The following is a 27,832-nucleotide window of genomic DNA, read 5'->3' as shown; positions in this document are numbered from 1 at the left end:
TAAGCATCTTTATGAGTCAGGATTCCACCAGAGAAGCAGACTTATAGGACATTTTATCTATATCTACCTATCTATATAATTTATTCATTCATTCATTGGAAGATATTGGCTTACATAACTGTGAGGCTGGCTAAGCAAATCCAAAATCTTTAGGGCACACAGTCAGAAAGGAATGATGGGGCCCATCCAGATTATCTAGGATAATCTCCCTTACTTTAAATCAATTGATCTGGAGCTTTAATTACATCAAAATATCTTCACAGCAACACGTAAATTAATGTTTGATTGAATAACTGGGATGTAGCCTAACCAAGTCGACACATCAAAAAGTCACACAACATCATAAACCATTTGTGCTTGCAAATGAATAAGTGTATTCTGTTAATAGCCACCTTGGCTATATCATTATAGGTAATCCAAGCGCAAACGATTTAAATCAATAGTTGCCAAGTTTTCTACATGAGAGTCCACTTACAGAACTTTGGAGTTGAAAGGGGTCATGAAAAGCTTAGTTTGTTTTTGAACACAGCCAAAGCACCTTCCCATGACCGTCCCAGACACTCTGCGGAACCGAGGCTCCCCGCAGCAGCAGAAGCAGAGGAACCCACCTGGAGCGAGGAGCGGCGAGTGCGGGAGCACGGAGTGGGCGGAGCCTCGAGGCGCGCTGGTGGTGCAGACGGCGCCCAGCCCGCCAGAAGTGCGCGCGGCTGGCGGACGGCGGGGAGTCAGTCGGGTAAGGCGAGCGCGGCCGGCGGTGGGAGTGGGGGGGTGCAGAAGAGGGAGGAAGGAAGGGGAAGAGGCGGAGCGTGGGAGCGCACAGTGTCAGGAATACAATAGTGATCCGCGCTGCTTCAGCCGCCACCGCGCTGCCGCCGCCCAACCGCCTGCCCGGCGCTGAGGCCTGACCGGCCAGGCGGACGAAGGCCGAGGGCGGGAGCTGAGGCGCAGGGGGCGGCCCCAGCGGAACAAGCGGCTGGGCGGGGGGCGGGGGAGGGGAGGAGATTAGGGGCAGGTGCGAGGGAGGGGAGAGAAGAAAGCGAGCAGTTCGGGGGGCGGTTACCACTCCTACTGGACTCGCCCGGCACTCCGCCGGGAATGAGCGTGGAGCCGGTAGGGAACCGCGACTGGCTGCGCGAAGGTAGGCGCCACTGTGGCCAGACGCGGCGCGAGCGGGTTGGGGGGCGGCGCGCCGGGTGGGCACAGGAGGGGCGGCCTCAGGGAGCTGAAGCGGGCGGTGTGGAGCGCAGCGTCCCGGCCCAGCCTCGCGGCGCTCCGGGACGCTCCGGAGTCCCTCGCGCTAGAGGACTGAGAGCGAGTGTTCGCTGAGGTAAAGTGGCCGGCGGTGGCCGGCGCAGGGGGCGGGGGCCGGCGCCTGAGCTCCGCTGCAGCCACATTCGGGCAGGCGTGGAGCGCCATAACTGTTGCGGCGGTTCCCTCCGCTGCCTCCTGCCGACGCCCCCTCGTTCCCTGTCCTCTTGCCTGATCTCTGGGCTCTCGGGGTCAGACCCGCGGCGGGAGGACCTGCTCTGTGGGCTGCCTGGGGCCGGATGCTCCAGGGAGCGAGGGCGCGCCCTGGCTATTTCCATGTTGGGGCGCTGGAAGAACCGAGTGCCCAAAGAGGGGCCGGGTGGTGCGGGGAGCGATGAGGTCCCCGGTGAGCCCCGCCGCTCCGCGGGCTGACTAACTTTCCCTCCCCCTCGCGTTATTGTTCGGGCGATGCAGATCTGGGGCCGCGGGCCACTGAGCGCCGGGCGGTCCAGAGGGTGGGAAAAGCGGGAGGGCTTTGCGAGTCTTCTGGGGAAAATTTCCCACCGCTGGGCTTAGCAAAGTTAACTTTTCTCCAGCAATCGAGTTGGTTTTATTCCCTCGCTGTGGGGCAATCGATTGAAAAGAAAAAAGATAGCCTGTTTTTAATCTTTTTCTCTCGCTTTTCAGTGCCTCTACTTCGAAGAAGTCGGGCTTTAAATTGCAGAAGGCAACCTGCGTTTATTATTTGGGAGGAGGGAAGGGGGGCGGGATCTCAAGTGAGTGACCGAAATGGTGGTATGTGAAGGCATGTTTAAAAGTTGGTATCATTGTGTAGCCCTGGGACATATGTACCTTCTAGGTATTTGGCAAGAAACTTGTTTGGCCACTTCTCTGTCTTTCCGAGTTGCAAGGAAACCCATGGCCTCAGATGTGCGCTAGATTTTTTTATGTGAGTTCCATTTAACTGTAAAGCTGAGGAGGAGATCACGGCGCCCTCCGCCCCCCTTCCGCCGTCTGATTGTATGAGAAATCAAAACCGTGTTGATGGTGATTGCAGTGGCCTGGAGGGTAAGACGACCTCATTGCCTGTATTCAACCTGAAAAAGATAACTGTCTGCTTCTCTCTAAACTCTAAAATAATTTAGGTAAAGATTGGTTGTACAACATCTTGGCTTACTTTAAGCAACCTAGAATCCACTTTCCCGGAGTAGTTCTCCTCTTAAATACCTTCCCTGCAGCCACTTCTTTTGGCCTGGAGGGTAGAGGGGGGTGAGAAAGGAGTAGGCCTGAACAAATCATTGTGTTTTTATTTAATTTAATACTTTCATAACATCTATAAACAATGAGAATGTGGATCTGTATCCTTTGAATAGTGTAGTTCTCATACTTTTAGCGTGTTGTATAATTTCTCTCCAGATAAGTAGAAATAAATGTTTTATTCTTTTTTTGTTTATCCTAGGAGTATTTTACCTTCATAACATTTTTTTTCCCATTTAAAGTGAGGTCTGAGCTTAAATACTTGAACTGTAAAAGGGGTGAAGGGATTACATGAGATCTTTGGGAAGTGCTCAGTTAGTGTGACCTACCATCATTTACCCCTTTTCTTTAACTGTGTTATTCTCTACAGTTTTGTTTGCTAGGAAAAAGCTTTTAACCCAGTATTGTTGCTTTAAAATTCCTCATATTCTTTGTTCAGACAATTCTAGAATACTGTGGAACAGGTTTGGTTCTAGAACCCACACTTTCTGTCTCCCTCTTTTCTGAGCCATCTTGGTACGCAGTGGCCTTCTCACCTTTGGGAGCCTGTGAATCTTGGTTAAAGGTAAGGGAAAGTGGATAAGGGCCTCCCACTCCTTCCTGAAGTATTTGTGATCAACTGGGAGCCAAGAGTAACTTAGAAGCAGCTTAGGGGCACCTGTGACCCACCATATGGCCTGTAGAGGAGGCTCTCAGGAGCAGGACAGGTGATGGTACAGGGCGCTCATCAGAGTTGAGACATGTAGGTTGGGTATAAACCTCATCTTTGATAATGCTTGTCTTTTCCCTCCCTTGTATTCCAACAACCATAGAACGCATTTCTCCCCTAAGCTGCACAAAGCCTTCTTTTTTCCCCCACTGCTTAACCGTCTGGCTAGAAGTAGACAACTGTTTGGGGGGAAGTTGGGGAAGCAGGAGTCATTGGGTGTTCCTGAAGACATGGCATTACAGAGGGCTCTTATAAGCCTTGATCAGGGACAGAGGTTGAACATTATCCTAGGACATAATGCACCTACCTCTTCATGGAGCTTACACAAAACGGGAACTGAGGAAGGTAGAGATCATATACTGGCTTACATATGATCTTTTCTTACCTCACCTTATAGGTGAGGGGTAGGTGTTGGGTGACACCCATCTGGCACTCCTAAAATGGCTAATATGGGGACACTTGAAGGATTTACAAGTTTCTACCTGTTGTTCCAGTTACAGTGGCTGGGAAAGAAGCATTCTGGTTTGTGGGGTGGGGAGGATCTAGGATGAGTGGGTAGAAGTGAAGAATAAAAGAATGCTAGCAAGTCGTCATTACAGACCAAGTAACTACTGCTTTGAGTTCTCTGTTTTCTGGATTATTTGTGACTCCCCCATGGTTATTTTTGCCTCCTCTCTATAGGTTTCTCCATAGACAGTAGCAAAGCTCTCACCATCAGAACTGTCTCTGTGCTTCTCCAAGGGAACAGGGAGAAAGAAGGGTCCTGGGCAGAATGCCTGACCCCATAGCTAAGTCTGGGAAAAGGAAAGTAAGGACTCAGAGGACATTTGACTGAAGAAAGTACAGGGGCTAGTGTGGAGAAATAGTACTGGGGCTTTGACCAATAGGAGGTACCAGTGCATTCATTAATATGCTTCAAGCAGTATATAATTTAATCTCTTGTCACAACCCAGAAGCCATGTCTGAACCCTACTACCCAAGGAGCTCCTTGTCCCTTGATATTGACTTATAGGCAAGGAAACAGAAGCCTAGAGTGTGTTTTTGGAATAGCTGATGAGAGAATGTGGTACCAGCATGACCAGTACACTAGACCTTGTGTGTTGGAATCTCCTGGGAAAGTTAATAATCATTGTTTTAAAAATTTTTAAACCTTTTTATTTTGATATAATATAATTACAAAAAAGTTACAAGAATAGTACAAAGAACTCCTGTATTCTCTTTACCCAAGGTCGCCAGTTATTAACAGTTTGTTCCCACTTACTTTATCATTTGCTCTTTCTGTTTCTTTTTATGAACAATTCAAGGGTAACCATTGAGAGACTGATACTTGTCAAGGGCGTCCTATCATGAAGGATGGCTGATGTGCAGCCACGGGGTACAACAGAACACTGGTAGTGATGTAGGGCCCCAGAGATAGAGTGAAATCTACCTATAGCCATAAAACACGTTTGTAAATCACATGGAATCTCTGGTGCTGGATATAGACATCATTATCAACTGTAAAGTGGTTAAGATAAACTCCTTTTTTGTCATCATTAACGTCAAGTTTGTTCCTAACTATGCCAAACTTTAATATTGTTATGAAAATCCACCCCCCTCAACTTTGCAGCTATATATATTCTCCAACATTTAATTAATTCAGTCAGTAAACATGCATTGAGTGCCTCTTATTTGCTATGGGTACAAGAGAGGAAAGATATTAATCCCCCTTATGAGCTCAACATCCGGTGGAAAGGAAATAAGGAAAACTACCATCACAGTCAGAGAAAGAGTATTTTGCTGAAGGCAGAGGTGTTTGCGGGGGGGCAGGCTGGCAGTGGGTTGGAACACCATTCTGGTTAAGGATCTGAAGAGTAGAAACCTGGGAGTTGCTTGGGATGTATGTGAATGTGAAGATCCATCTTCTCTGAGGCTTGATGCTCTTAGATGACAAGGTTCATGAGTTAGGGAAGCCTTTGGTGCCATGCACCCAGCACAGGCTATGGGGTCAGGCCAATTTGGATTTTAATCTACCACTTGATCTTGGCCTCAGTTTTTTTTATCTGCCAAACCGCATCTCCGAGGTAATAATTAATTGAGGTAGCAATTGCTCTGTAAACACTAATTTCATCTTCCCTTCCAAAAGTGCAGTATGTGGGGAAATAGCATGAAAGGTATTAGGTAGTAAGGTGGGATCCAAGGGAGTGTTTCTATTTTTTCTACAAATAAATAATTACTAATTGTACTAAGTGCTATGATGGAAATTACTGTATGTAATAATAACCGTAACAGCAGCAGTGACTTGTTAACTATTTCCTGTGTGCTGAGCATTGTGCTAAATGCTTAACTTAGGACATCTTTCTGAGGTGTGAGGCTCAGGTGAAGGAAAGGTAACTTGCCCAGCCCTGCCCGCTGTGGCTCAGTGGTTAGAGCATCAGCCTGCACACCAAAGGGTCTCAGGTTCGATTCCCGGTCACGGGCAGGTACCTGGGTTGCAGGATCGATCCCCACCCTAGTTGGGGCACTTGCAGGAGGCAACCAATGGGTATTCCTCTCCCTCTCCCTCTCCCTCTCCCTCTCCCCCTCCCCCTCCCCCTCCCCCTCCCCTCCACCCTCCCTCCTCCCTCCCTTCCACTCGCTCTAAAAATCAATGGGAAAAATATCCTCTGGCGAGGATTAACAGAAAAACAAAAAAGGTAACTTGCCCAAGGTCACACAGCAAGTTAGAGGAAGAATTCTTCTGTGAGGGAGAACAGCAGGGTGCCCTGGGGCCTGAAGGATGAGCAGGAATAAGCAAAGTACAAATCAGAGAAAATGGATTGCCAGGAAGAGGGAACAGCAGGTGTTGTGAGGGCACTGAGGTAGGAGAGAGATGTGGAAAGGATCCTCAGAGGTTTGGCTAGGACCTGGGGAAAGGGAGATGAGGTATGAGGTAGGCAGGGAAAGGTTTACAGGGCCTTATGGGACCTTATTAAGGAGCTTGTGTTTTATTCCAAGGACAATGGGAAGCTGCTGGAAGGTGTTTTTCACTTTTTCTTAAAGTGTGTGTGTGTGTGTGTGTTTTTAATCCAGAAAAGTAGTGAGGCCTAAACAAAAGCGGCTTAAGAAAGTCATTTCCCCTTCAGTGCCCCACTTTGTGATGTTTTTAACCCAATGTATAGATATTAAACAGTTTTTACTGCCCACAATTAACATAGTTTTAAAAAGAGTTGCTGTGTTGTTTGAAGAAGCTAGTCCTGCAGACTTTCTAGAAGGAGGTTTAACTAGTCTCATATATCTGAGGCTTTTTAGGCTACATTAAGGGAGCTCTTTCAGCTTTCACCAAGCCTGTCAAATGGGGGGGAAAAGTAGAATTGGGAGAAAAAGTAATTCCTGGAAACCTGAGTTGTTCAGTGTTAGAAATGGAACTGTTGAGTATAAGACTTTGGTTTAAATATATCATGATAAAGATGCTTCAGTGACTGAATGGAAATTTTTTGTGTTTTTTGTTTTTTTGGTATATGCCATCTGTGATGGCAGACAGCACATTTGTGAGAATCTGGGAAGATTTAGGCATTTTTCAATACTTTATATATTTATTTATTCTAATCCAGGTACTGTAGGTTTTTCTGTTTGAAACTATTTCTTATGTGCAAACTGAACTTCATGGGGAAAACCACTGTGCTGTTCCCCCTTTCCATGTGTATTGGACCATAAACATATTTACTTTAAAATAGCCTGTCAGTTAGATTTGGGTGTGGGTAATCTGGTGATTGGCAGGCTGGTTGGTCTAGGAGGCTACCTAAGCTGGGATGGCTCATCTCCACTCCAAATGGTCTCTCCTCCAGCTCAGTAGTCTGGACTTGTTAACATGGTGGTCTCAAAGACACAAAGAGTAGCAAGCAAAAGCAAACATCAGTGCCCAAGCACTTCTAAAGTGTCTTCTGTGTCACATTTGATATCGTCCCATCAGCCAAAGCACAGGCGTGCTTCTGTGGTCAAGCCCAGAGTCATTGTATCCGGACCATCCAAAGGTACGGATACAAGGAGATGTGAAAAATTGGGGAGGAGGTCATTACTGTAGTAATGCATAATAATTATTAATGAATGTAACCTCTTTTCCTATGATAAATCTTGCTAAACACTCATTTCTAAATATAGTGTGTTCTTGAGACTAAGTTAATATGATTGTGCCACCTTCCTTCTTCTCCTTTACTGAGCATCAAGCTGAGTGATGGTTTTTCTAGGCGGAAATCAGAGGGAGAGAGTGTGGCTCGACATAGATATTCTCGTAAGTGGCTTGACTGCTAACAGATCTTGTGTGGCTATTATCAAAGGACACCCCCACCCCCCGGGTTTCTTTAACCCTCCTGTTCAAGCCTTTTTTTCTTTCAATCTATTTTGTATTGGTTTCAGGTGTACAGTTCAGTGGTTAAGCAATCATATACTTTACATAGTGTTCCCCTCCATATTTCCAGTACCCCAAATGGCACCATGCATAGTTATCACAGTATTATTGACTATATTTCCTATGCTTTTCTTACATCCCCATGACTATTTGGTAACTACCATTTTGTGCTGCTTAATCCCTTCACCTCTTTCACCCAGTCCCCCAACTCTCCTCCCTCTGGCAACCTCTAGTTCATGCTCTGTGTTTATGAGTCTCTGTCAATTTTGTTTGTTCATTTATTTTGTTCTTTAGATTGCACATATAAGTGAAATCATATGGTGTTTGTCTTTCTCTGACTGTTCAAGCTTTATCACAAAAACTGTAGTGTACTAGGTAGGCTATACTAGATTTTGTAGTCAAGAAAAAGACAGTTAATTGGGAATCCATCACTACCTGAAACATGAGAGAAACATTTGCAGCTTTTCCTAATAACCTTTATGTGATTTATAGTTTTTTCTAAAAGAAGAAATTCTTATTTGGGCATTGTAAAAAGGACAGAGGATTCTCTATAGATATGTTTTATTTGGTCAAGATTTTAAAATCTCCCTGTGGTTGCGGGGAAGTATCCAGTATTGTGCTGTGAAGTGAGTGTCTAGTGACCAGCAATTTGAGGCATCAGCCTTTGGCCTTGACTGAAAATTTCAGAAGTAACACCTTTCACATAACTGAAATAGGCTTTACAGCCAGCTTGTGGTCTGAAATGTATTACATGAAAATGCAACTGAATCCTAGGAAGCATGTATAGGAAACTGAGTAGAAGGTTCATGTTGTACATCTTAGAGTGTACATTTTTCAAAAAAATGGCCTGGTGATAAAAATCTCAGCTTCCCTTCTTTTCACCTAGGATAAAAATTTAAAAAACTGAAAAATCCTGGACATTTTAAAGTCAGTGAATTGGAAATATATCAGAATAAAATCAAAATTATAAATGTATGTATCATTTGACCCAGCAAACACTTCTAGGAATTCATTCAACAAATATTTGCATATTACTTGGAGTACTGCTTGTAATAGCAAAAGATTGGGAATATCCTAAGTATCAGTCAAGGCTTGATTGTACATTAGAAATTACAATGATATTGTATGATCTCTAACATTTACAAAATGAAAAGAAGCAAGAAACACAACAGTGTGTATTGTATGCTACCATCTGTGTAAAATAGGTAGTGGGGACAATAATAAATTTTTGCTAACATAAACATAAAATGTTTCCAGAAGGATATTCAAGACACTGATAATTTGGGACTATTCATGGCCGAGGTAGAGGGATGGAGGAAGACTTTTCACTGCATAAATTTTATATATACTTTTTAAATTTTAAGCCATGTGAATACCCTATTTTAAAAATTAAATACATTTACTGTTTTTACATTTAAAAATTAAATACGTTAATGGTGATGGTGATGTGAACTTCCATGGACTCCCACCCAAGTCGACCTGGTCAGAGCTATTCCTGTTAAAAAAATATATATATATATATCCTGTCAGTTTTATTTCCTATAAATGCCTCAGAATAGTGTACAGTACTTCTGAATTTTTAACTATAGTCCTGCCTTTTCCAAAATGTCATATGAGTGTACTCATACAATATGTAATCTTTTTGGTCTGGCTTCTTTTACTTGATTCATCCATATTGTGTGAATTAATAGTCTGTTCCTTTCATCATTGAATAATATTCCATTGTATGGGTGTATCACTATTTGTTCAATTCACCTGTTGAAGGACAACTTGGCTGCTTCTATGTTCTTGGTGATTATGAATAAAACTACAGTACACATCAGTATACAGGTTTTTGTGTGAACATCCGTTTTCAGTTCATTTGGGTAAGTACCTAGGAGTGGGATTGCTGAGTTTTTATAAGAAACTGCCAGACTTCCAACTTGGTTCTACCATTTTGCATTCCCAGCAGCCATGAATGTGAAGTGTGTGTCCAGGTTCATTTTCCTACATATGCTTGTCCAGTAGTTTCAGAATCATTTGTTGAAAAGATTTTTCTTTCTCCATTGAATTGCTTTTTCACTGTGGTCAAAAATGCGACTGCACCTGGTCGACGTGGCTCAGTGGTTGAGCGTCAACCAGGAGATCATGGTTCAATTCCCAGTCAGGGCACATGCCCTGGTTTCGGTCTCAATACCCAGCAGGGGGCGTGCAGGAAGCAGCCAGTCGATGACTCTCTCATCATCAATGTTTTTGTCTCTTTCTCCCTTCCTCTCTCTCTAAAATCAATAAAAATATATATTTTTAAAACTGAGTTTGCTTGCGTGGGTCTATTTCTAGGCTCTCTATTCTGTTGCATTGACCTTTGTGTCTATCATTTTACCATTAGCACAAAGTATTGATTACTATAGCTTTATAGTAAGCCTTGAAATCAGGTAATAGGAATACTCTTTTTTTTTTTTTTTCTTTAACAGAATTGTAGTGGTGGGAAAGAACATGCTTAACTTGTTCCAATCTTGGAAAGCATTCCATCTCTAATTAAGTATGATGTTAGCTGTAGGTTTTTAAAAGTATATACTCTATTGTGCTGAAAAGGCTAAAATCATAGCAGGCCTGAGACTGTTTGCTATCTTTACAAGGCCTGCTTGCAAGATTGTCCCTTGGTTAGTGTCTGGGAAATTGGCTTTTCAAACATTTTGAAAATAAAATATTCAACCTCCATTTATTCTTTTTCTAATGCTCTTCATTTCTTTATGCTAATCTAATCTTAATCATAATTCCCACTTTAACCATAATCTTTCTACCTGAAGAATTTTCCTTTAACATTTGTACCAGGTCTGCTGGCAGTAAAGTTTTGGGTTTTGTTTGTATGAGAAAGCCTCCATTTTTTCCTTCACTTTTGAAGGACATTTTCATGGGATATGGAATTTTGAGTTGATGATTTTTTTCCTCTTTCAACATGTGACTCTACTGTTGCCTTGTTTACAGGGTTTCTGATAAGTCTACTGTAATTCTTATCCTTGTTCCTCTATAGTTAATGTGTCTTTTTTCCTCTGGCTGCCTTTAAGGTCCATCTTTGCCTGGGTGTGGCTTTCTTTTAATTTAAAAAAAATTTTAAAGTAAGTTTTTATTGATTTTTTTTTTTAAATGTCTTTATTGATTTCAGAGAGAGGAAGGGAGAGAGATAGAAACACTGAGAGAAACATCAATCAGTTCCCTTCTGCACACCCCTCACTGGGGATCAAGCCTGAAACCCAAGCATGTGCCCTGACCAAGAATCGAACCAGCTACCTTTTGGTACATGGTACAACACTCAGCCAACTGAGCCACACCGGCCAGGGCTAAGTGTGGCTTTTTAAATTTTTTTATGTTTATCCTGCTTGGTATTCTCTGAGCTTCTTGTATTTATGGCTTATTGTCTGTGACTAATTTTGGAAAGTTCTCAGCCATTATTTCTTCCTATAATTCTTATGCCTCATTTTTTCCCTCCTTCTGGGATTCCAATTACAAATATGTTATGCTGTTTGATATTTTCCCACAGTTCTGATAGGCTGTGTTCTTTTTTTTCTCCCCCACTTTTTGTCTCTTTTTGTTTTAATTTTCATTGCCCTGATCAATAAACTTGATCTTTGTGTTCACTGATTCTTTCCTTGGCTGTGTCAAGTCTGCTCTTTAGCATGTTCTCCCCCGCTGTTTTTTTGTGTGTTTTTTTGAGAGAGAGAAACATTGATTGGTTACCTCCTGTATGTATGCATCCCTACCAGGAATCGAACCTGCAACCTAGGTATGTGCCTGCATTTCCATTTGATTCCTTCTTACAGTTTCTGTCTCTATGAAATTGTCCATCTGGTTTTGCATTTGTCTACTTTTTTCATTAGTCTTTAGCATATTAATCGTAATTTTAAATTTCATTTCTAATAGCCCCAACATCTGTGTCATACTGAGCCTGGATCTGATGATTGCTTTGTCACTTGGAATATTTTCTTGCCTTTTATTCTTCAAAAGCATGTTGAAAGCTGAACATGGGCAAGAAATAGAAGTAAATAATTGATATTTTTGGAGAAGAACACAGGTTTCTGCTAGGCCTTTAGTGTGGGGACTTGAGTTAATCTAGGCAGGAATTGGCTTGTGTTTGATGTTTATTTTTGCTAGGGGCACCAGAGATTTCTGATTCCTCTAGTGATACCTTTTTTATGTCTCTCGCTTGGCTTTGGGTTTTTCCTTTGTGCTGCTTCCCAAGAGTTGTCTCTTACAGCACTCCCAGTTGTATTCCACTGTTACTAACCATGTAGCTGATTTTCCAGGTGGTGGTTGGTGGAAGAGTAAGGAGTTTTCTGATGATTTGATTAAGCCTAAGACTTAGGCAGGTACCAGAACCTGGGTCTTGAGTGTGTCCTCTGTAAGATGTCCTGCCCTTCCTCCAGAGGTGAGCTTTTTCCCCCTCTTTTCTTTTCCCCAGCTGCAATGAGGATACCAGTATCCTCAGACCACGGGTTTTAAGCAATTTCCCCTACAGATTAAGCCTTTTGTTCTGTACTGCAGATAAAGGAAAGGGTCTGTTTTCCTCAGCCAACCAGCATAACAGTGAAAGCTTTCTCTGGGGTTTTCCCCATCCTCCCTGTAAGAACCTGGTGGGGTTCCTGTAGGAAAAACTTATAAGAAGATGGAAGTGCTCTCCCTCTCTGTTGTGAAGCCCAGGATCTTCATACTCTCATAACATCCTATACTTTGGCCTTCAGTAATTTATCAGAATTTCTAGTTTAATCTTCCTACCAATTTACATGTTCAGATCATGTGTGCAAGCACCTGGCTCTTCAGTATGGAGATGGTGGTTTGCCCTGTGACCTCAGTTCCCTAATAGGTCCAAGAAGTTTGTCTAGCTTTTATCTTGGAAGAGTGGGAATGATGGCTTCCCAGTGCTTCACATATCAGAGCTGAAACCTGAGTCCTGAAGTAAGTTTTAACCTACATAAATGTCTAATGCAATGCAAGGCCCATAAAAAGTACAGGTTAGTTTTCCCCCCTATTTTTCTTTTCCCCATCCCCTTGAATGTTATGATATTATGGCTGAAAAGCCAGGAATAATTGATTCTGGTTTGGGTCCTGCCTATTTTAGGCTTTAATAACTTCTACACCACTGGCAGTATGTTATGTTTGCCTTGCTTTCTTCCAAAATTCTGTGTATGCCTTTGTAATTATTTACATTGTTAGAGCTCAGTAATAATTTGCCTCATTCAAAATTAGAGTATGAATTAGTTTTTCTAGATTATAGGTTTTGTTAGTGGCCACGTGTTTGTCATTTTTATTCCTCACATTTCCAGATGCAATTCAGTTTAGAAAATACTTGTTGAATGCTCACTATACTATGTGTGAGGCACTAGGTGTTGAGTAGAATACAGACCTGACCTGGTAATGGAGTAACCAAGAGTTTCCCAAGGGCAATGGAAATTCTGTAGATGTAAGGATATTGCAACTTGGGAAATATCTCCATTTCAACTTAGAAGGATTAAAAAAAATTACTATATTTTTAAATATACAAGAGATACAGGAATGTATTCTAGTAAAAATTGAAAAATCATAGAAAGAACCATGGTTTTCCATGTCACTCTTATGACATCCTCATTCCATCACATTCTTCATCCCAGGATTAATTCTGATTACTTATTTTTGGTTTGCAATGCAAATTGCTATGTCAGATATCATGCCATCTAATAGTTTCCTGAAATAGTTTTATTTTTCAGAGGATAAGCACCCAAATTCATTGAACTTGTAAGGATTATTTGTATATTTATTTATTTTCTCATTAAACTTTGTTTAAATGGGTCTCAAATTTCTGTGACAGATTTATTTATTTATTTATTTATTTATTTATTTATTTTGGCTTAAAACAACAGAAATTTATTTTCTCAAAGTTCTGGAGGCCAGAAGTCCAAGATCAAGGTGTTGTGACAGATTTTTTGGTCAAGTTTTTTCCATTAAAAAGTACTGGTTTTAAAAACTAATAACTTAAAAACTGCTACACACACACACAAAAAGAAATGATCCACAAAACATTCTCCTTTCCTTCTGAAGGTTTTACAATTCATTGTGATCATTAAACAGTCTTTTACTGTTAATCTTAAATGGCCAATTGAGACAAACAGAACAGTTCTGAGATACTTGTTCCACCATTGATTAAGATAGGGTGACGGTATTGGGGGGTAATATTCATTTAGCTTTCTGAGCTTTCTGGGAAGACTTGGTGACTTTGCCAGCTCCAGCTGCCTTCTTGTCCACTGCTTTGATGACACCCACAGCAACTGTCTCATGTCACAAACAGCAAAACAGCCCAAAGGAGAATACTCAGAGAAACTCTAAACACACATGGTCTTACCAGGAACCATATGCCAGGGGTGGGGAACCTTGTTTCTGCTAAGGGCCATTTGGATAAAATTATCAACTTAAAAATTAGCTATGAAAAAAGCTCCTAGATTTATTGAATTTCCAGTCCTGCCTGTAGTTGCCTTGGCAGGGCCAGACCAAATGATTTTGTGGGCTGTATATGGCCCCCACCCCTAGTATAGACAATGGCAATATCACCAGATTCAAAAAACCTCGGGTCTTCTTCCAGCTTTTACCCAGAACGATAATCAGTCACCTTCAGCTGAGCAAGTTTACAAGCTATATGAGCTTTATGACAATCCAGCACAGGTGTATATCCGGCACTTGTTTGGCCTGGATGGTTCAGGATAATTACCCGAGTCATGAAGCCAGCTGCTTCCATTGGTGGATCCTTTTTGCTGTCACCAGCCACATTGCCATGATGACCATCTTTAACAGACACATTTTTGACATTGAAGCCCACATTGTCCCCAGGAAGAGCTTCACTCAAAAGTTCATGGTGCATCTCAACAGACTTTACTTCAGTTGTAACACTGGAGCAAAAACCATGCTGAGTTTGCATCTCTAGGGTAAACTAGACACCAGTCTCCATTCAGCCCACAGGAACAGTACCAATACCACCAGTTTTGTAGATGTCCTGGAGGAGCAGACGCAGGGCTTGTCAGTCAGATGAGTTGGTGGCTGTATGAAATAGAGAGCTTCAAGCAGCATGGTTCCAGTGGCATTGCCATCTTTACAGGTAACTTCCCATCCCTGGCACCAAAACATGTTAGTATTGTCACTATTTCAACCAGAAATTGGCACAAATACTACTATCTCAGGGTTGTAGCCAATTTTTTTAATGTAGGTGCTGACTCTTAACAATTATATCTCTTCTGGCTGTAGGGCGGCTCAGTGGAATCCATTTTGTTAACACCAACAATCAGTTTCACACCCATTGTGTAAGCCAGAAGGGTCTGCTCCATTCTTGGAGACACCTACTTCAAATTTAGCAACACCAGCAGCAACAATCAGGACAGCACAGTTGGCCTGAGATGTTCCTGTAATCATGTAATCATGTTTTTGTATTTAGTCTCTGTGTCCTGGGGGCATCAGTGATGGTCCCACAATACTTGCTGGTCTCCAATTTCCACAGGGAGATATCAGTGGTGATACCATGCTCACATTCAGTTTTAAGTTTATCCAAGACCCAGGCATACTTGAAGGAGCCCTTTCCCATCTCAGCAGCCTCCTCAAATTTTTCAGTGATTCTTTTGTCACTCCTACCACATTTGTAGATCAAATGGCCACTAGTGGTGGACTTGCCCAAATCTGTATGTTCAGTGACCATGATGTTAATATGAGTCTTTTCTTCTCGCATTTGGCTTAGATTTAGTGGTGGTTTTCACAACACCTGTATTCTGGAAGCAAACCTGTTGTGAAAAAGCTAAGGAGTGTTTATTTAAGGAGATAAGTGTCATCGTTGAAATATAGCCTGATAATTACTTTTTGCTTCACATTATAGTGTAACTCTTAATTTTTAAATCTGAAAACTATTGTTAGTAGTAGGTAGAACTGTAAAAGTCTACTGCGAGTAAATGGAAAGTACAGCAATGAATTCTGACTAAAAAGATGAACTATTGCCTCTTTTTAAAATTATTATGCAGTAAAATTGACTTTTGGGGGGGTGTATAGTTCTCTGGATTTTGATACATGTATAGATCAGTGTAACCACCACCACAGTTATGATACAGAGCACTTCCATCACTCCACAAAACTCCTTTGTGCTACCTCTAGTCACACTATCTTCCTACCTCAAACCTTGGCAGTCACTGATCTGTGCTCCATCACTATAGTTTTGTCACTCTGAGGACGTCAGATAAATGGAGTCAGGCTATGTGTAATCTTTTTAGTATTGCTTTTTTTCACTCAGCATAATACTTTTGAGAGTCATCCAAGTTGTGTATATCAATATTTTGTTCCTTTTTTATTGTTGAGTTGTATTCCATTATATGAATGTACCACATTTGGGTTGTTACCAGTTTTTGGTAATTATAAACGGCTGCTATAAAAATTCATGTGTGAGTGTACATAAATTTGCTTCTCTAGGGTAAATACCTGAGACTGAGATTGACAGAATTACACTACCGCTTATGGTAAAACTAGTTAGCTAGAGTTTGAATGCTAGAATGGATAGAGTAGCAGAGATCAAAGTTACTTGAATGCTGCTTTTGCTGCTTATTAGCTGTGCAACCCTGAGTAAGTTTAACCTCTTTGTGCCTCAGTTTCCTCATTTGTAGAATGAAGTTAATACTAACCACTGGGATTGTTGTGTTGAATTAATGGCATATTAAGGATGAAATGCTGAGCAATGTCTGGCATACCAATTATTATTATTATTATTATTATTATTATTATGTCATGTTTAATAGAACCTTTTCTTGTCAGGAACATTCATCTTTGATTAATTAAAATGGAGAAATTAAATAATCCATAAGTGTGATGTGTTCGGTAGGCAGGCCTTCAAAGCATGCTGTGTGGGGGAGAAATTTCAGAAATTGTCCTCGGAGGTGAAAAAGTTTAGGGACATAGATGTATGGGAGTCCTATATAACATCTAAAGGTTGGACCAGATTTCCAATTTTGATGGTTTTACTTGCCCTCCCAACATTAAAGAGTCATGTTCACCAAAAGTTAGTATAGTGCTATATTTCATAAAGAAACTGCAAAAAGTAGCTCAGAAACAACTAACACTTTACCAAGTGCCAGGCTTGGCACTCAAGTATATAAACCTGAGCACCTTTCCACAAAATAAGTAATTTGGATAATCACTAAATGTTGTTTTTATACTTTTTAAAAACTAACTGTTATGGACAATTGATGAGGCATGATTTCTTGGAGCCCCCATGATGTGAACCATCTATGGTTTCTCAGATCCTATCTTAAAACACATCTTTTTACAGGAAACCCCAGTTTTGAGGAGCACATTGAAGAGAGAATTGCAGAAGTTCAGCATGCCAAGTCAAGTCTCTCCCTAGAGTACTATGTCATTAGAAAATGCAACAGAGGTCCCTTTCTTGCATAACTGCTGTATATTATGGTCTGGGTCTGTCTGAGCAAGTATCAAGGGATGCATTTTCTCTTGGAGACCATATCCCTATCCTATGAGGTAATGCACAAAGGGCTACCTCTTTGCCTACTAGACAATGTATGAAACCCTTTATGTGGAAAGAGGAACCTAAATATTCGTTCTTTTCTTGTCTGTTAGTTCAGTTGTTTTATAATGTTTTCACATGACACAGTCCATCACCTGAGGACAATCCTTCACCTGGGATTCCAGGGGAAACTGGATGGAACTAGAATTCATGAGCACACAATATGGGATGTCATCTTTGAACTGTTTTCTTACAGCCTCCTCTCCCCCAGTGCCACCAACAATCCAACACTCAGGTTTACCTGAAGCCTTTTCTCACAATTGGAACATCCTTCTTTTGCCCTGCTAACCCTACCTGATTCAGTTCTTGCAAATTCTAGCTCAGTAAAAGACTCCTCTTCTCCCAAACCCCACTCATTTGGACACCATCTCCTACTCATATTACCTCATTAAGTCCTTTCTTTTCTAGTCAACTTTGGCACCTAATGCTGTACTTCCTCACTCTGTGGCCTATTTTGTATATACATGGCCTGAAGGTTTACAACTAGACTGCCACTCCCTGATTGGTAGGACACCCTTAAATTCTCTCCGTCCTATCTCCCACAAATACCTGAAAGAATTGCTGCCTGATATTTAATTAACAAACTAAACATCAGTTCTCATTTTGTGTTCAAAAATTACATGTAACATGTTCTAATGGCCATATAAGTCCCGTGGAAAGCCATAGTTTATAAAAGAAACGTGCATTTCCAAAAGAAAAGTGGTGCTTTGCCATGCTGCTACTGTGAAAATTGTGGCTATACAGTCTGCCTTGGCAGAGCATGGCTTCACAGTGTAGGTTGCAGTCAAAGCTGCAGGCAGCTTTTCCTTGGCTCCATCATGGTTTCTACCCTTCCCCATGATTCCTCGTCCACTTATAATGTTAAAGAGCACTAGGAATTTTTTTTCAGAAAAATTTTTTTCATAAAAAACTTTGACTATAAAGAGTTGTATCCTACTTGTCTCATGAAACTCACATCTTATACAGGAGAAGGATGTGTGTGTGTATGTGTATGTGTGTATTATGAGCCTAAATTAAGCTCTGTAGGATAACCAATTTAAATCCAGAAGAAACATTTTTTATACTTCTAAGTAAACCTACCTGTAAAAGCTCCAATTATGCCCTTTAGGAGAATCCATGTAGTCACTTGCCTTTAGGGAAACTGTCTCTAGGCTGCTGTCTTGTCATGATCTGTATGTCACTACAAGCCAGGTCCAACTCAAGTTCCTTTCAGACTGCTGTCCATAAAGACACAGGTTCTAAAGGCTTCTTCCCTGTACCACCATCTCCACTCCTGTCACTAGGCCACCACTTACCCCTGGAGCTTACTGCATAGTAGGTGGTATCTGTACTCCTGAGAGCCTAGTAGTTAATGTCCTCCACACCCAATCCTAACCTTTCCCACCATTCTTACCTCTTCTCAAATCCTCTTCTCTGCCCACTCCATCCAAGCATACATTCACTGGAGTCTAAACATACCATAAGTCATCCTGCCACTGTCTGTACTGCCTCTGCTTGAAGTTCTCCACATTCCCCTGCGTTTGTTCCATCTGCACGTTCCTCAGGACCCACTGCTGAAAAAGCTCATTTTTATTTTCACCTCAGTGATTCATTCCATCTCTGAAGGCCCACAGATCTAAATGTGCTCAACACTCATTTTTCAAAATGGGATGGTGTGATAGAGTGCTTAATGGCCACAAAGTTCTTTCATCTCTGTGTGTGCACCCCTTTAACTGTGTGATTTTACAGCTCATCCTGTCAAGAGGTAGAGTCTATTTCTCTATTCCTTTAATTTGGGCTGTACTTATAACTTGCTTTGGCCAATAAAATGCAGCAGGAGTAACTCTGGATGATTTCTGAGCCTAGGTCACAAGAAGTCTTGTAGCTTACCTCTTGTACCCTGGGAACCCTGCACCCATGGGAAGATCCCCAGCTAGCCTGCTGGAAGAAGAGAGATTATGTGGAGAGAGAGTCCAGTCAACAGCCAATCAATCATCAGATATATGAGTGAGGCCATCTTAGAATATTCAGCCCCAGTCACATTGCCAGATGACTTTGTGACCATATGAGGGACTGTAGGAAAGACTAGCAGAAGAACGAGCCAACTGATTCTAGCTCAAATTGCTGACCCACAGAATTGTGAGCAAATAAAATGGTTGTTATTTGTAAATAAATATATATTGATTAATTGACATTTAAAAAGCAGTTATGCTTGGAACTGTTCTGTATCTTGTTTGTGGTGGTAATTACATTTGTACACATCTGTCAAAACTTGAACTATACATTAAAGTAAATATACTGTGTATAAATTTTTAAGGTATAAGTCATCAATTTTGCTGATGAAATTCATTTATTTGACAAATGTGGCTAAATGTATAGTTAGTGTGCTACTGTAAGAAAAGAAATTTGACCCTTTGAAAATAAATTTGCACATAATACATACTCAGTAATGTTAATTTCCTTCTTCCTTAAACAAATGCTTCCTGATCACCTGTCAAGGCTGCTGAAGAAAGAATTCCTGCCCTAGGAGATGGCTGGATCTCAGATGATTTCTAAGATCCTATGATTGGTTTGAAATAAATGACTATTTTGGAATGCTTGCATAAAGTAAAATATATAAGTGCTACCACAGTATTCTAAAGGCTGGCCTCCTAGAACCTTTTACTTCCAAATGCTTAGACTTGGGTATAAATTAACCATTAGCCCTCTTGTTAATAGAAATTATTTAAAACTTTAAAAGAATACAAAAGGATGATCAGAGGTCCTTTCTTTGTCATACTGGAGCATTGACTGAGAGGCCCACCCAAGGATTATTTAGTTCTCTAGGGGATTGCATCTTTGCTTGGCTCATTATTTACTAATGATTAGGGTCCAGACTTCTTGAAGTGACGTGTTAAGTTACATGTCTTTGTCTGGTAAAGTTGTAAAACTTTCTGTTTGGTAGATGAAATAATCCCAAGGACTTAGATTAACTGTCCTATAGGGCATTAACCACTTTTCTATCTAATTTAGCTATCCTCGCATTTTACTTTCAGTTCCTATATATACTGAATCTCTCAAATATTATTTTAATCAGCCTTACATTCTGCTTGTTCCCTCGCTAATAAATTAGTCTCTGCCATGTGTTCATTCTGTATGTGTATGTGAGTCATGATTTAATTTTGGAAATTATGTTTTGACACCCCAAACACTCTACAACATTGCCTATGGATCATGCCCCATCCTACACAAAGTCCCTGAAATTCACTATTGATTGCTGGCTTTAATGCTGTATCAGCACCTTGAAATACCTTTGTGATCATACTGGTACCTAAAGACGTCTTCACAGGAAAAAAACTGGATACTTCTGCGGGTGGGTGGGTGCTCAAGAACACTGCAGAAAGATTTTCTAGAGCTACTCTCACAAAATGAGAAACTGATGTTCCTTCTATCATATTATTGTTCTTTCTATAACGATGACATTCAAAACCCTTTAGGAGATTCACAGCAGACAGACTCACACTGGGCCTGTCTTTTCTGATAAACACTGTTTCTGTAATCTGCTTTTGCTAGTAATGGCTATAAAATTAACTATATTAGAGCAACAAACATTGATAGACTACCAACTGCCTCAGAAATTTAATAGCTTTGGCAAAATATACTGCAGCTCATTGTGATAGAGCCTCCTTTTCCCTAACAGGTTTTATTTTAACACTTTCCTTTGTACACTAGTAAACAGCATAATCAAATCAACAAATTCAGCAAATGGGCAGTGTGTTCCAGGCACTAGGCATTTCTCTGCCCTAACTCCTCACTCCATGCTGCCCCAAGCAGGCTGCCCTAGTACTCATTGTCAATCATTGATTTGCAGTTGTACAGAATGAAAATGGAGAATAGAGCTCAAATGGAGGGTTGCACTCTGCCATGTCAGCCACTGCCCAAAGGATTTAAAATGGATTCAAGCAAAAGAGTGGATCTTTTTTACATTAATAAAAACTTAGTTATCTACAAGACCACTGAGTATTAAATACATACAAATTTGAAACACCCTGAGAAACAGGAAGGACAGGTGAAAACATGGTTCACTAACAACTGGTATATATAAATATTCTGAATCAGCTTGAGAACTTGATTGAAAGAGGTATAAAACAAGTATCTTGCAGTAAAAACTCAAACTCAGAAATAATACAAGCGTGGTGCCCATTCATACCAAAAAAACCCAACAACAACAAAAAAACAACCTAAGTGCCAACATAAAGTGTTTTTGAAAAAATAATCAATTGGACCAGCTTCTGCCCTGGAATGTAGGGAGCTGGAAGGAGCATTTCTCCTATCCTTACAATTTAAAAAAAGCCAGGTTAACTTCAAATCCATGGCTTTTATTGAACCCATCAGAGAAGTATTTTGCTCAGGTATTTGTTGAGAGGAGTATTTAAATATTTTGCTCATTTTTAAATTTGGTAGTTTTCTTACTGTTGAGTTTCAAGTTTAAAAAAATATTCTGGATAGAAATCCTTTGCTGATTATATGATTTGTCAATAAATATTTTCTCTGTGGCTTCGCTTTTCATTCTCTTAACAGTGTCATTCACTAAGCTAGATTTTAATTTTGGTGAAATCTAACATCATTTTTTAAAGGATTCATTTCTAAGGGCTCTTTTATTAAACCCTAGGTCATGAAGATTTTCTCCTATCTTCTAAAAGTTTTGCAATTATAGTTTTACATGTAGGTCTATGCCCATTTCGAGGTGCTCTTTATATATGATGTGAGGTTTAGGTGGAGGCTTTTTTTTTTTCCTGCACATGAATGTCTTAACTGTTCAAGGACCATTTGTCTAAAAGACTCTCCTTCCTCCTTTACATTGCTTTTGCACCCTTGTCAAAAATCAGTTACCTATATTTATGTGGGTCAATATCTGGACTCTCCTTTTGTTCCATTGATCTGTTTTTATCACTTCACCAATACCACTGTCTTGATTACGGTAGCTTTAGAGTAAGCCTTAAAATCAATGAGTGTGATTTCCCCAACTTTATTCTTTTTAAAATTTGTTTTAGCTATTCTAGATCTTTTGCTGTTCTTTATAAATTTTAGAATCAAGCTTGTCTATATTTATAGAACCTGCTGGGATTTTTATTGGAATTAGGTTGAATCTAATGGTGAATTTGATCAATTTAGGGGTAATTGACATCTTTAATATGGTGAATCTTCCACTACATGATTATAGTATAGTTCTCCATTTATTTAGATGTTCTTTAACTTCTTCCCATAAGTGTTTTGTAATTTTCAGCATATGGATTCTGTACATGTTTTGTTAGATTTATACTTAAATATTTCATTTCTTTTGAGCTATTGAAATGATACTGTTTTTAAAACTTAAGTTTCCAATTGTTTATTGCCACCATATAGAAATACAATAAACCCTCAATTTTTTGGACCTCAATTTAATGAACTTTGGATTTAACAGACAGAATTTCCAGTCTGTATGCCATATGTGAAAATTAACACCCTGTTAATTTTAAAATGCTTTTAACCAAAATTTGCTTATAGTTAAACAGGTTATTTTTTTGTTATTAATTCACTGTTATTTTTAACAAATTTTAGCAAATAGGCTCTATGCTGGGGGAAAAACACCAGTAATTTTGCTGACGTAAATAGATATTACATATCTACAACTATAGTCTGCATTTTTAAATCCAAGAGTCACCACTCGTAAACAATGTTCTTCAAATGATTAGCACGTGATCACACCACATCGTGCATGGTAATTGGTTCTGTTGTCCCTTGGCATGACTTTATGCAGCATTAGCAGTTTTAACATGTTCCAGCCCATGTTCTGACATATGCTAAGTCACACCCAGCCTTGTTCATTTGTTTACTCGAGGTGACCAGTGAATGCATGCATTTACTAGACCTATTCCGTATAAATTTAAAATTACAGTAATAAATATAGAAAACTTTTCTGTGAAATTAAACTTTTCATACATAATTTTAATTACACAAACATGTCTACATAAGTAAAAACAGGTAAACTAATTTGTCAGTTTTTTAAAATATGCATTCGGAAAACTTAATTTATTATTTAACGGACTTTAACTGACACCCCCTCGCCCAAATTAGTCCGTCATATAGAGGTTTTACTCTATGATTGGTTTTGTACTGCCCTTATATCCTGTTCCCTTCCTAAATCCCTTAGTTATAGGGATTTAAAAAAAAAAAAAAAGATTCCCTGATATGTTCTAAGCAAACAATCATGTTGTTGACGAATAGGGAGAGTTTAATTTCTTTCTATCTGTATGCCTTTTTTTGGTCCCTTATTGCACAGGCTTAGATTTCTAGTATGATGTTTAATAGGAGTGAGAAAAGACATCTTTTTCTTGTTTAACCTTTGTCTTTCAACTTTAAGTTTTTTATTAAGTTAAGGAAGTTCCTTTCTATTTCTAGTTTGTTGAGAGTTTCTGTTGTGAAAGCATGCTGAATTTTGGCAAATGCTTTTGTTGTTATCAGCTGATATAATCATGTGTTTTTTCTTTTTTACACTTAATATTGTCAATTGCATTGTTTGATTTTGAACGTTGAACCAGCCTTGCATTCCTGGGATAAACCCCACTTGGTTGTAGGGTTTTATTTATTTATTATTTTTTTAATTCTCACCCAAGGATATGTTTTCCATTGCTTTTCAGAGAGAATGGAAGGGAGAGAGAAAGAGAGATGGAAACATCAGTGTGAGAGACACACATTAATTGGTTGCCTCCCTCGTGCACCCCGACCCAGGCCAGGGATTGAGCCTGCAGCGGAGTACGTGCCCTTGACCAGAATCGAACCAGAGACCCTTCAGTCCAAGGGGCAATGCTCTAATAAGTACTGAGCCAAACCGGCCAGGGCAGTTGTAGGATTTTATATATTTCTGTTTGATTTGCTAATATTTTGCTGGGAATGTTTGCTTCTATATTCATGAGGGATATTGGTCTGTAGTTTTCTTTTTGTACTATGTTTGTCTGGGTTTGATATCAGGGCATGATAAAATGAGTTGAGAAGTATTCCCTCTTCTCCTGTTTTCTGGAAGAGATCTTGCAGAATTGGTATTATTTTTTCTTTAAATGTTTGTTGGAATTTGCCAGTAAAACCATCTGGGCCTGGGTATTTCTTTAAAAAAAACAAAACACATGTCTAGCTGTGAATTTAACTTATTTGATAGATATGGCATTATTCAGGTTATCTATTTCATCTCCACTGAGTTTTGCTAGTTTGTGGTTTTTGAACAATCTCTCCATTTAAGTTGTCTAATTAATGTGTGTAGAGTTATTCATAGTATCGCCTTATCCTTTTACTGTCTGAGGAGTCTAGAGTGATAATCCCCTTTCATTCCTGGTATTGGTAATTTGAGTGTTCTTTTTTTTTTTTCCTACTCAGTTGTGCTACAGGTTTATCCATTTTATTGATGTTTTCAAAGAGCCAGCTTTTGTTTTCATTGATTTTCTCTTCTTTTTCTGTTTCTCTGCTGTTTTTCAGCTTTATCTTGATTATTTCTTTCTTCTGCTTGCTTTGGATTTATTTTGCTTTTTTCTTCAGTCCATTTAGGTGGAGTATAGATTATTTATTTGAGGCCCTTTTTTCCCCCTACAAGAGCATTTAATGCTATAAATTTCCCTGTAAGCACTGCTTCAGCTGCAGCCCACAAATTGGGTTAGGCTGTATTTTCATTTTTCTTTAATTCAAAATATTTTCTAATTTCCCTTAGAAGTTTGTCTTTGATTTATGGATTATTTAGATGTATGCCACATTATATTAAAGTGTTTGGAGCTTTGCCTTTTATCTCTCTGCTGTTGATTCCTATTTTAATTTCTTTATGGTCAGGGAGCATATTCTTTATTATTTCAGTTCCTTTATATTTGAGGTTTGTTTTTGACCCAGGATATTGTCTGTCTTGCTACTGTCAGGTATAGTGTTCTGTTCATGTCAGCTAATTCTACAAAGTTGATAATGGTGTTCAGTTCTTATATATTGCTGATTTTCTGTCTACTAGTTCTATACATTAATTACAGAGGAGTGTTAAAGCCTCCAGCTATAATTGTGGATTTTTCTATGTCTAAGTTTAGGTCTGACAGTATTTTCTTCACAGATTTTGAAGCGCTTTTAGGTGTTTACACATTTAGGATTTTAAGTCTTTTGAGTGAGCTAATAAACCATTTAGCATTATGTCATATTCCTCTATATCCCACTTTATTCTTATGATTTTCTTTGCTCTGAATTCTTTCTTTTGATCATTGTTTGTATCACATCTTTTTTTATCCTTTCACTTTTCACCTACCAATATTATATTTGGAGTTATTTTCTTTCTATTTTTTAAAAAAAAAATTTTAATGTTTTTATTGATTTCAGAGAGAGAAAGAGAGAGACAGATCAGTGATGAGAGAGAGTCATTGATTGGCTCCCTCCTGCACAGCCCCTACTTTGGATTGATCCAGCAACCCAGGCATGTGCCCTGACCAGAAATCAAACCATGACCTCCTGGTTCATAGGTCAACACTCAACCACTGAGCCGTGCTGGCCAGGCTGAAGTCATTTTCTTATAGATAGTGTGTAGTTGGGTCATGTTTTTAAAATCTGTTCTGACAATTTAGACCACTACACTTAATGTAATTAATGATATGCTCAGTTTAGACCTACTATTTTATGATTTCTTTTCTTTGTGTTACCACTGTTATTATTGCCTCTTTTTTTTTCTTCACTTTCCTGCCTTCTTTTGGGTCAGTTGAACTTTATTTATAGTGTTCCATTTAATTCATCTGCTGTGATTTTATTTTATTTTTTAGTTTATATCTGCATATTTTTTGTGGTTGCTATAGGGATTTTAATATATATATTTAGTTTTGCACAGTCTACTTAGAACCAGTACTTTACCACTTCAAGAGGAATGCAGAAACCTTACCACCCTATAGGTCCCTTTACCCTCCCCTCTTTATGTTATAGCTGTCTTTTATATATATTACATGTACACCTATTGTAAATCCCTTCACACATTGTTATCATATTTGTTGTCAGCTGTCAAATATATTTTAAAAAACTCAAGAGAAGTAGAGTCTATTATATTTACCCAAATATTTACCATTTATGTTGCTGTTTCTTCATTCCTGTGTTCTAATTTTCTTTCTGCTATAATTTCCCAGCTATCTAAAGAACTTCCGGTAGCAATTCTTTTTGAGCAGGTTGTTGGCTATAAATTCTCATCCTCAAAGGATATTTTTGCTGGGTATAAAATTATGTGTTGACAGTTCTTTTTCTCCACACACATACTTCAATTATGTTGTTCCATCTCCTTCTGACTTCCATGGTTTCCAATGAAAAAGCCACAATAATTCAAATTGTTGTACCCCTATGAGGTAATGTGTTGTTTTTCTGTTGGTGCTTTCATGATTTTTTTTCTTTGTGTTTATGTTCAGCAGTTTGATATGTATATACCTGAACATGGAATCTTCGGATTTGCTCTGTTTGGGAATTTTCTTTGCTCAGGCTATTCAAAGTATCATAAGTAGGCTTTAGATTTCAGAATAGGCTGATATAATAATGATAAAAGACTTCTTTTGAAAGTCTCTTTGTTTCATAGGGACCTGCACACAGTAGAAATAGAAATGTTTGCTATATATCCTAGACAGAATTTAACAGTAGTAGTCAATTTTAGTTGTAACTCTGCTCCCTTTCAGTGATCTAGAAGATTATTGCAAATGGACTAGAATGGAGGGAATTGCACCCTAGAGAGAATGAGTGTTTTGCAGCTTTACACACCTAGTAAGTTGCAGGTCTATAAGTTAGTTTTCAAGTGCTGATTTCACTATAATATTGTTGCTATGGACTTATAGAATTTTCCCCTCTCCCCATGCTGAAACTTTTAATATAAGTTTATGGTGAGATGCTGATTTGAAATGTCTACTTTTTTTTATCAGGAAAAGTCTGAAATTTTAATTCTTTCAGGGAAACATCAAGTCTTGGTTTGAGCAGAAATTGGTACACTACAGCCTGCCAGCCAAACCTGGCCCACTACCTGTTTTTGTACAGCCCACAAGCTAAGAATGGACTTTTTGTTTTTAAATGGTTGGAAAAAGTCAAAAGGAGAATAATATATTTCATGGCATGTGAAAATTATATGAAATTCAAATTTAAGTGTCTATGAATGAAATTTTATTGGATCACAGCCATGTCCACTTGTTTACATATTATCTGTGATTTCTTTTATGCTGCTGTGCCAGAGTTGAATAGTTAACACAGAGACCAAGTGGCCTGCAAAGCAAAAAATATTTACTGTCTGTCTAGCCCTTTACAGAAAAAGTTTGCTAACTCCTGGTTTAGAATAATATTCAGTGAATTGAGTTAGAATGCCAATGGTCTGAACTGTGTGAAAAGTGTAGCTAGAATTCAAATTTTGCTCTTAGGTATAAGAGAAGTAGAGATAAGAATTATTAACTGATTACAGTACTAGTCTATTAACATGTTTAAATATTTTAAGTTCTGCAACAATATTCCATATTGTCTCTACTTTTAAAATTAGCCCTTCAAGATATCCTGCCTTTTGTGACAACATGGGTGAACCTGGAGGGCATTATGCTAAATTAAATAAACCAGACAGAGAAAGATAAATACTGCATGGTATCACTTATATGCAGAATCTTTAAAAAAATAAGTCAAACTCATAGAAACAGTATAGAATTGTGGTTATCAGGGACTAGAAGATGAGGAAATAGGGGGA

At 39.3% G+C, this 27,832-nt stretch overlaps 1 protein-coding gene and 1 pseudogene across 7 annotated transcripts in view; one reads left to right on the top strand and one right to left on the bottom strand.

Annotated features, from left to right (window-relative positions):
* The first annotated feature begins 671 nt into the window (after positions 1-671).
* The window catches only part of JADE3 (jade family PHD finger 3), a 141,004-nt gene continuing 113,843 nt past the window's right edge, over positions 672-27,832 (top strand). For 2 of the 6 annotated variants that reach the window (XM_081124852.1, XM_081124851.1), the window contains exon 1: positions 1,044-1,138. In XM_081124852.1, the coding sequence (XP_080980978.1) occupies positions 1,096-1,138 (43 nt within the window). In that variant the 5' untranslated portion in view covers positions 1,044-1,095. Of the gene's footprint in view, positions 734-1,043; positions 1,139-1,259; positions 1,328-27,832 lie in introns of those variants that run through there. The other 4 variants (XM_081124853.1, XM_081124855.1, XM_081124856.1 and 1 more) reach the window with 4 other exon arrangements.
* LOC308551519 (elongation factor 1-alpha 1-like) lies at positions 13,767-15,300 on the bottom strand (annotated as a pseudogene). The gene is made up of 2 exons: positions 14,125-15,300; positions 13,767-13,948 (listed from the first exon to the last, which is right to left on the bottom strand). The product of its transcript is annotated as an elongation factor 1-alpha 1-like (transcript).

The sequence above is a fragment of the Miniopterus schreibersii genome, assembly GCF_964146895.1.
Source record: "Miniopterus schreibersii genome assembly, chromosome: X".
In the NCBI taxonomy this organism is placed as follows: domain Eukaryota; kingdom Metazoa; phylum Chordata; class Mammalia; order Chiroptera; family Miniopteridae; genus Miniopterus; species Miniopterus schreibersii.
This window is presented reverse-complemented; position numbering and strand designations above follow the sequence as displayed.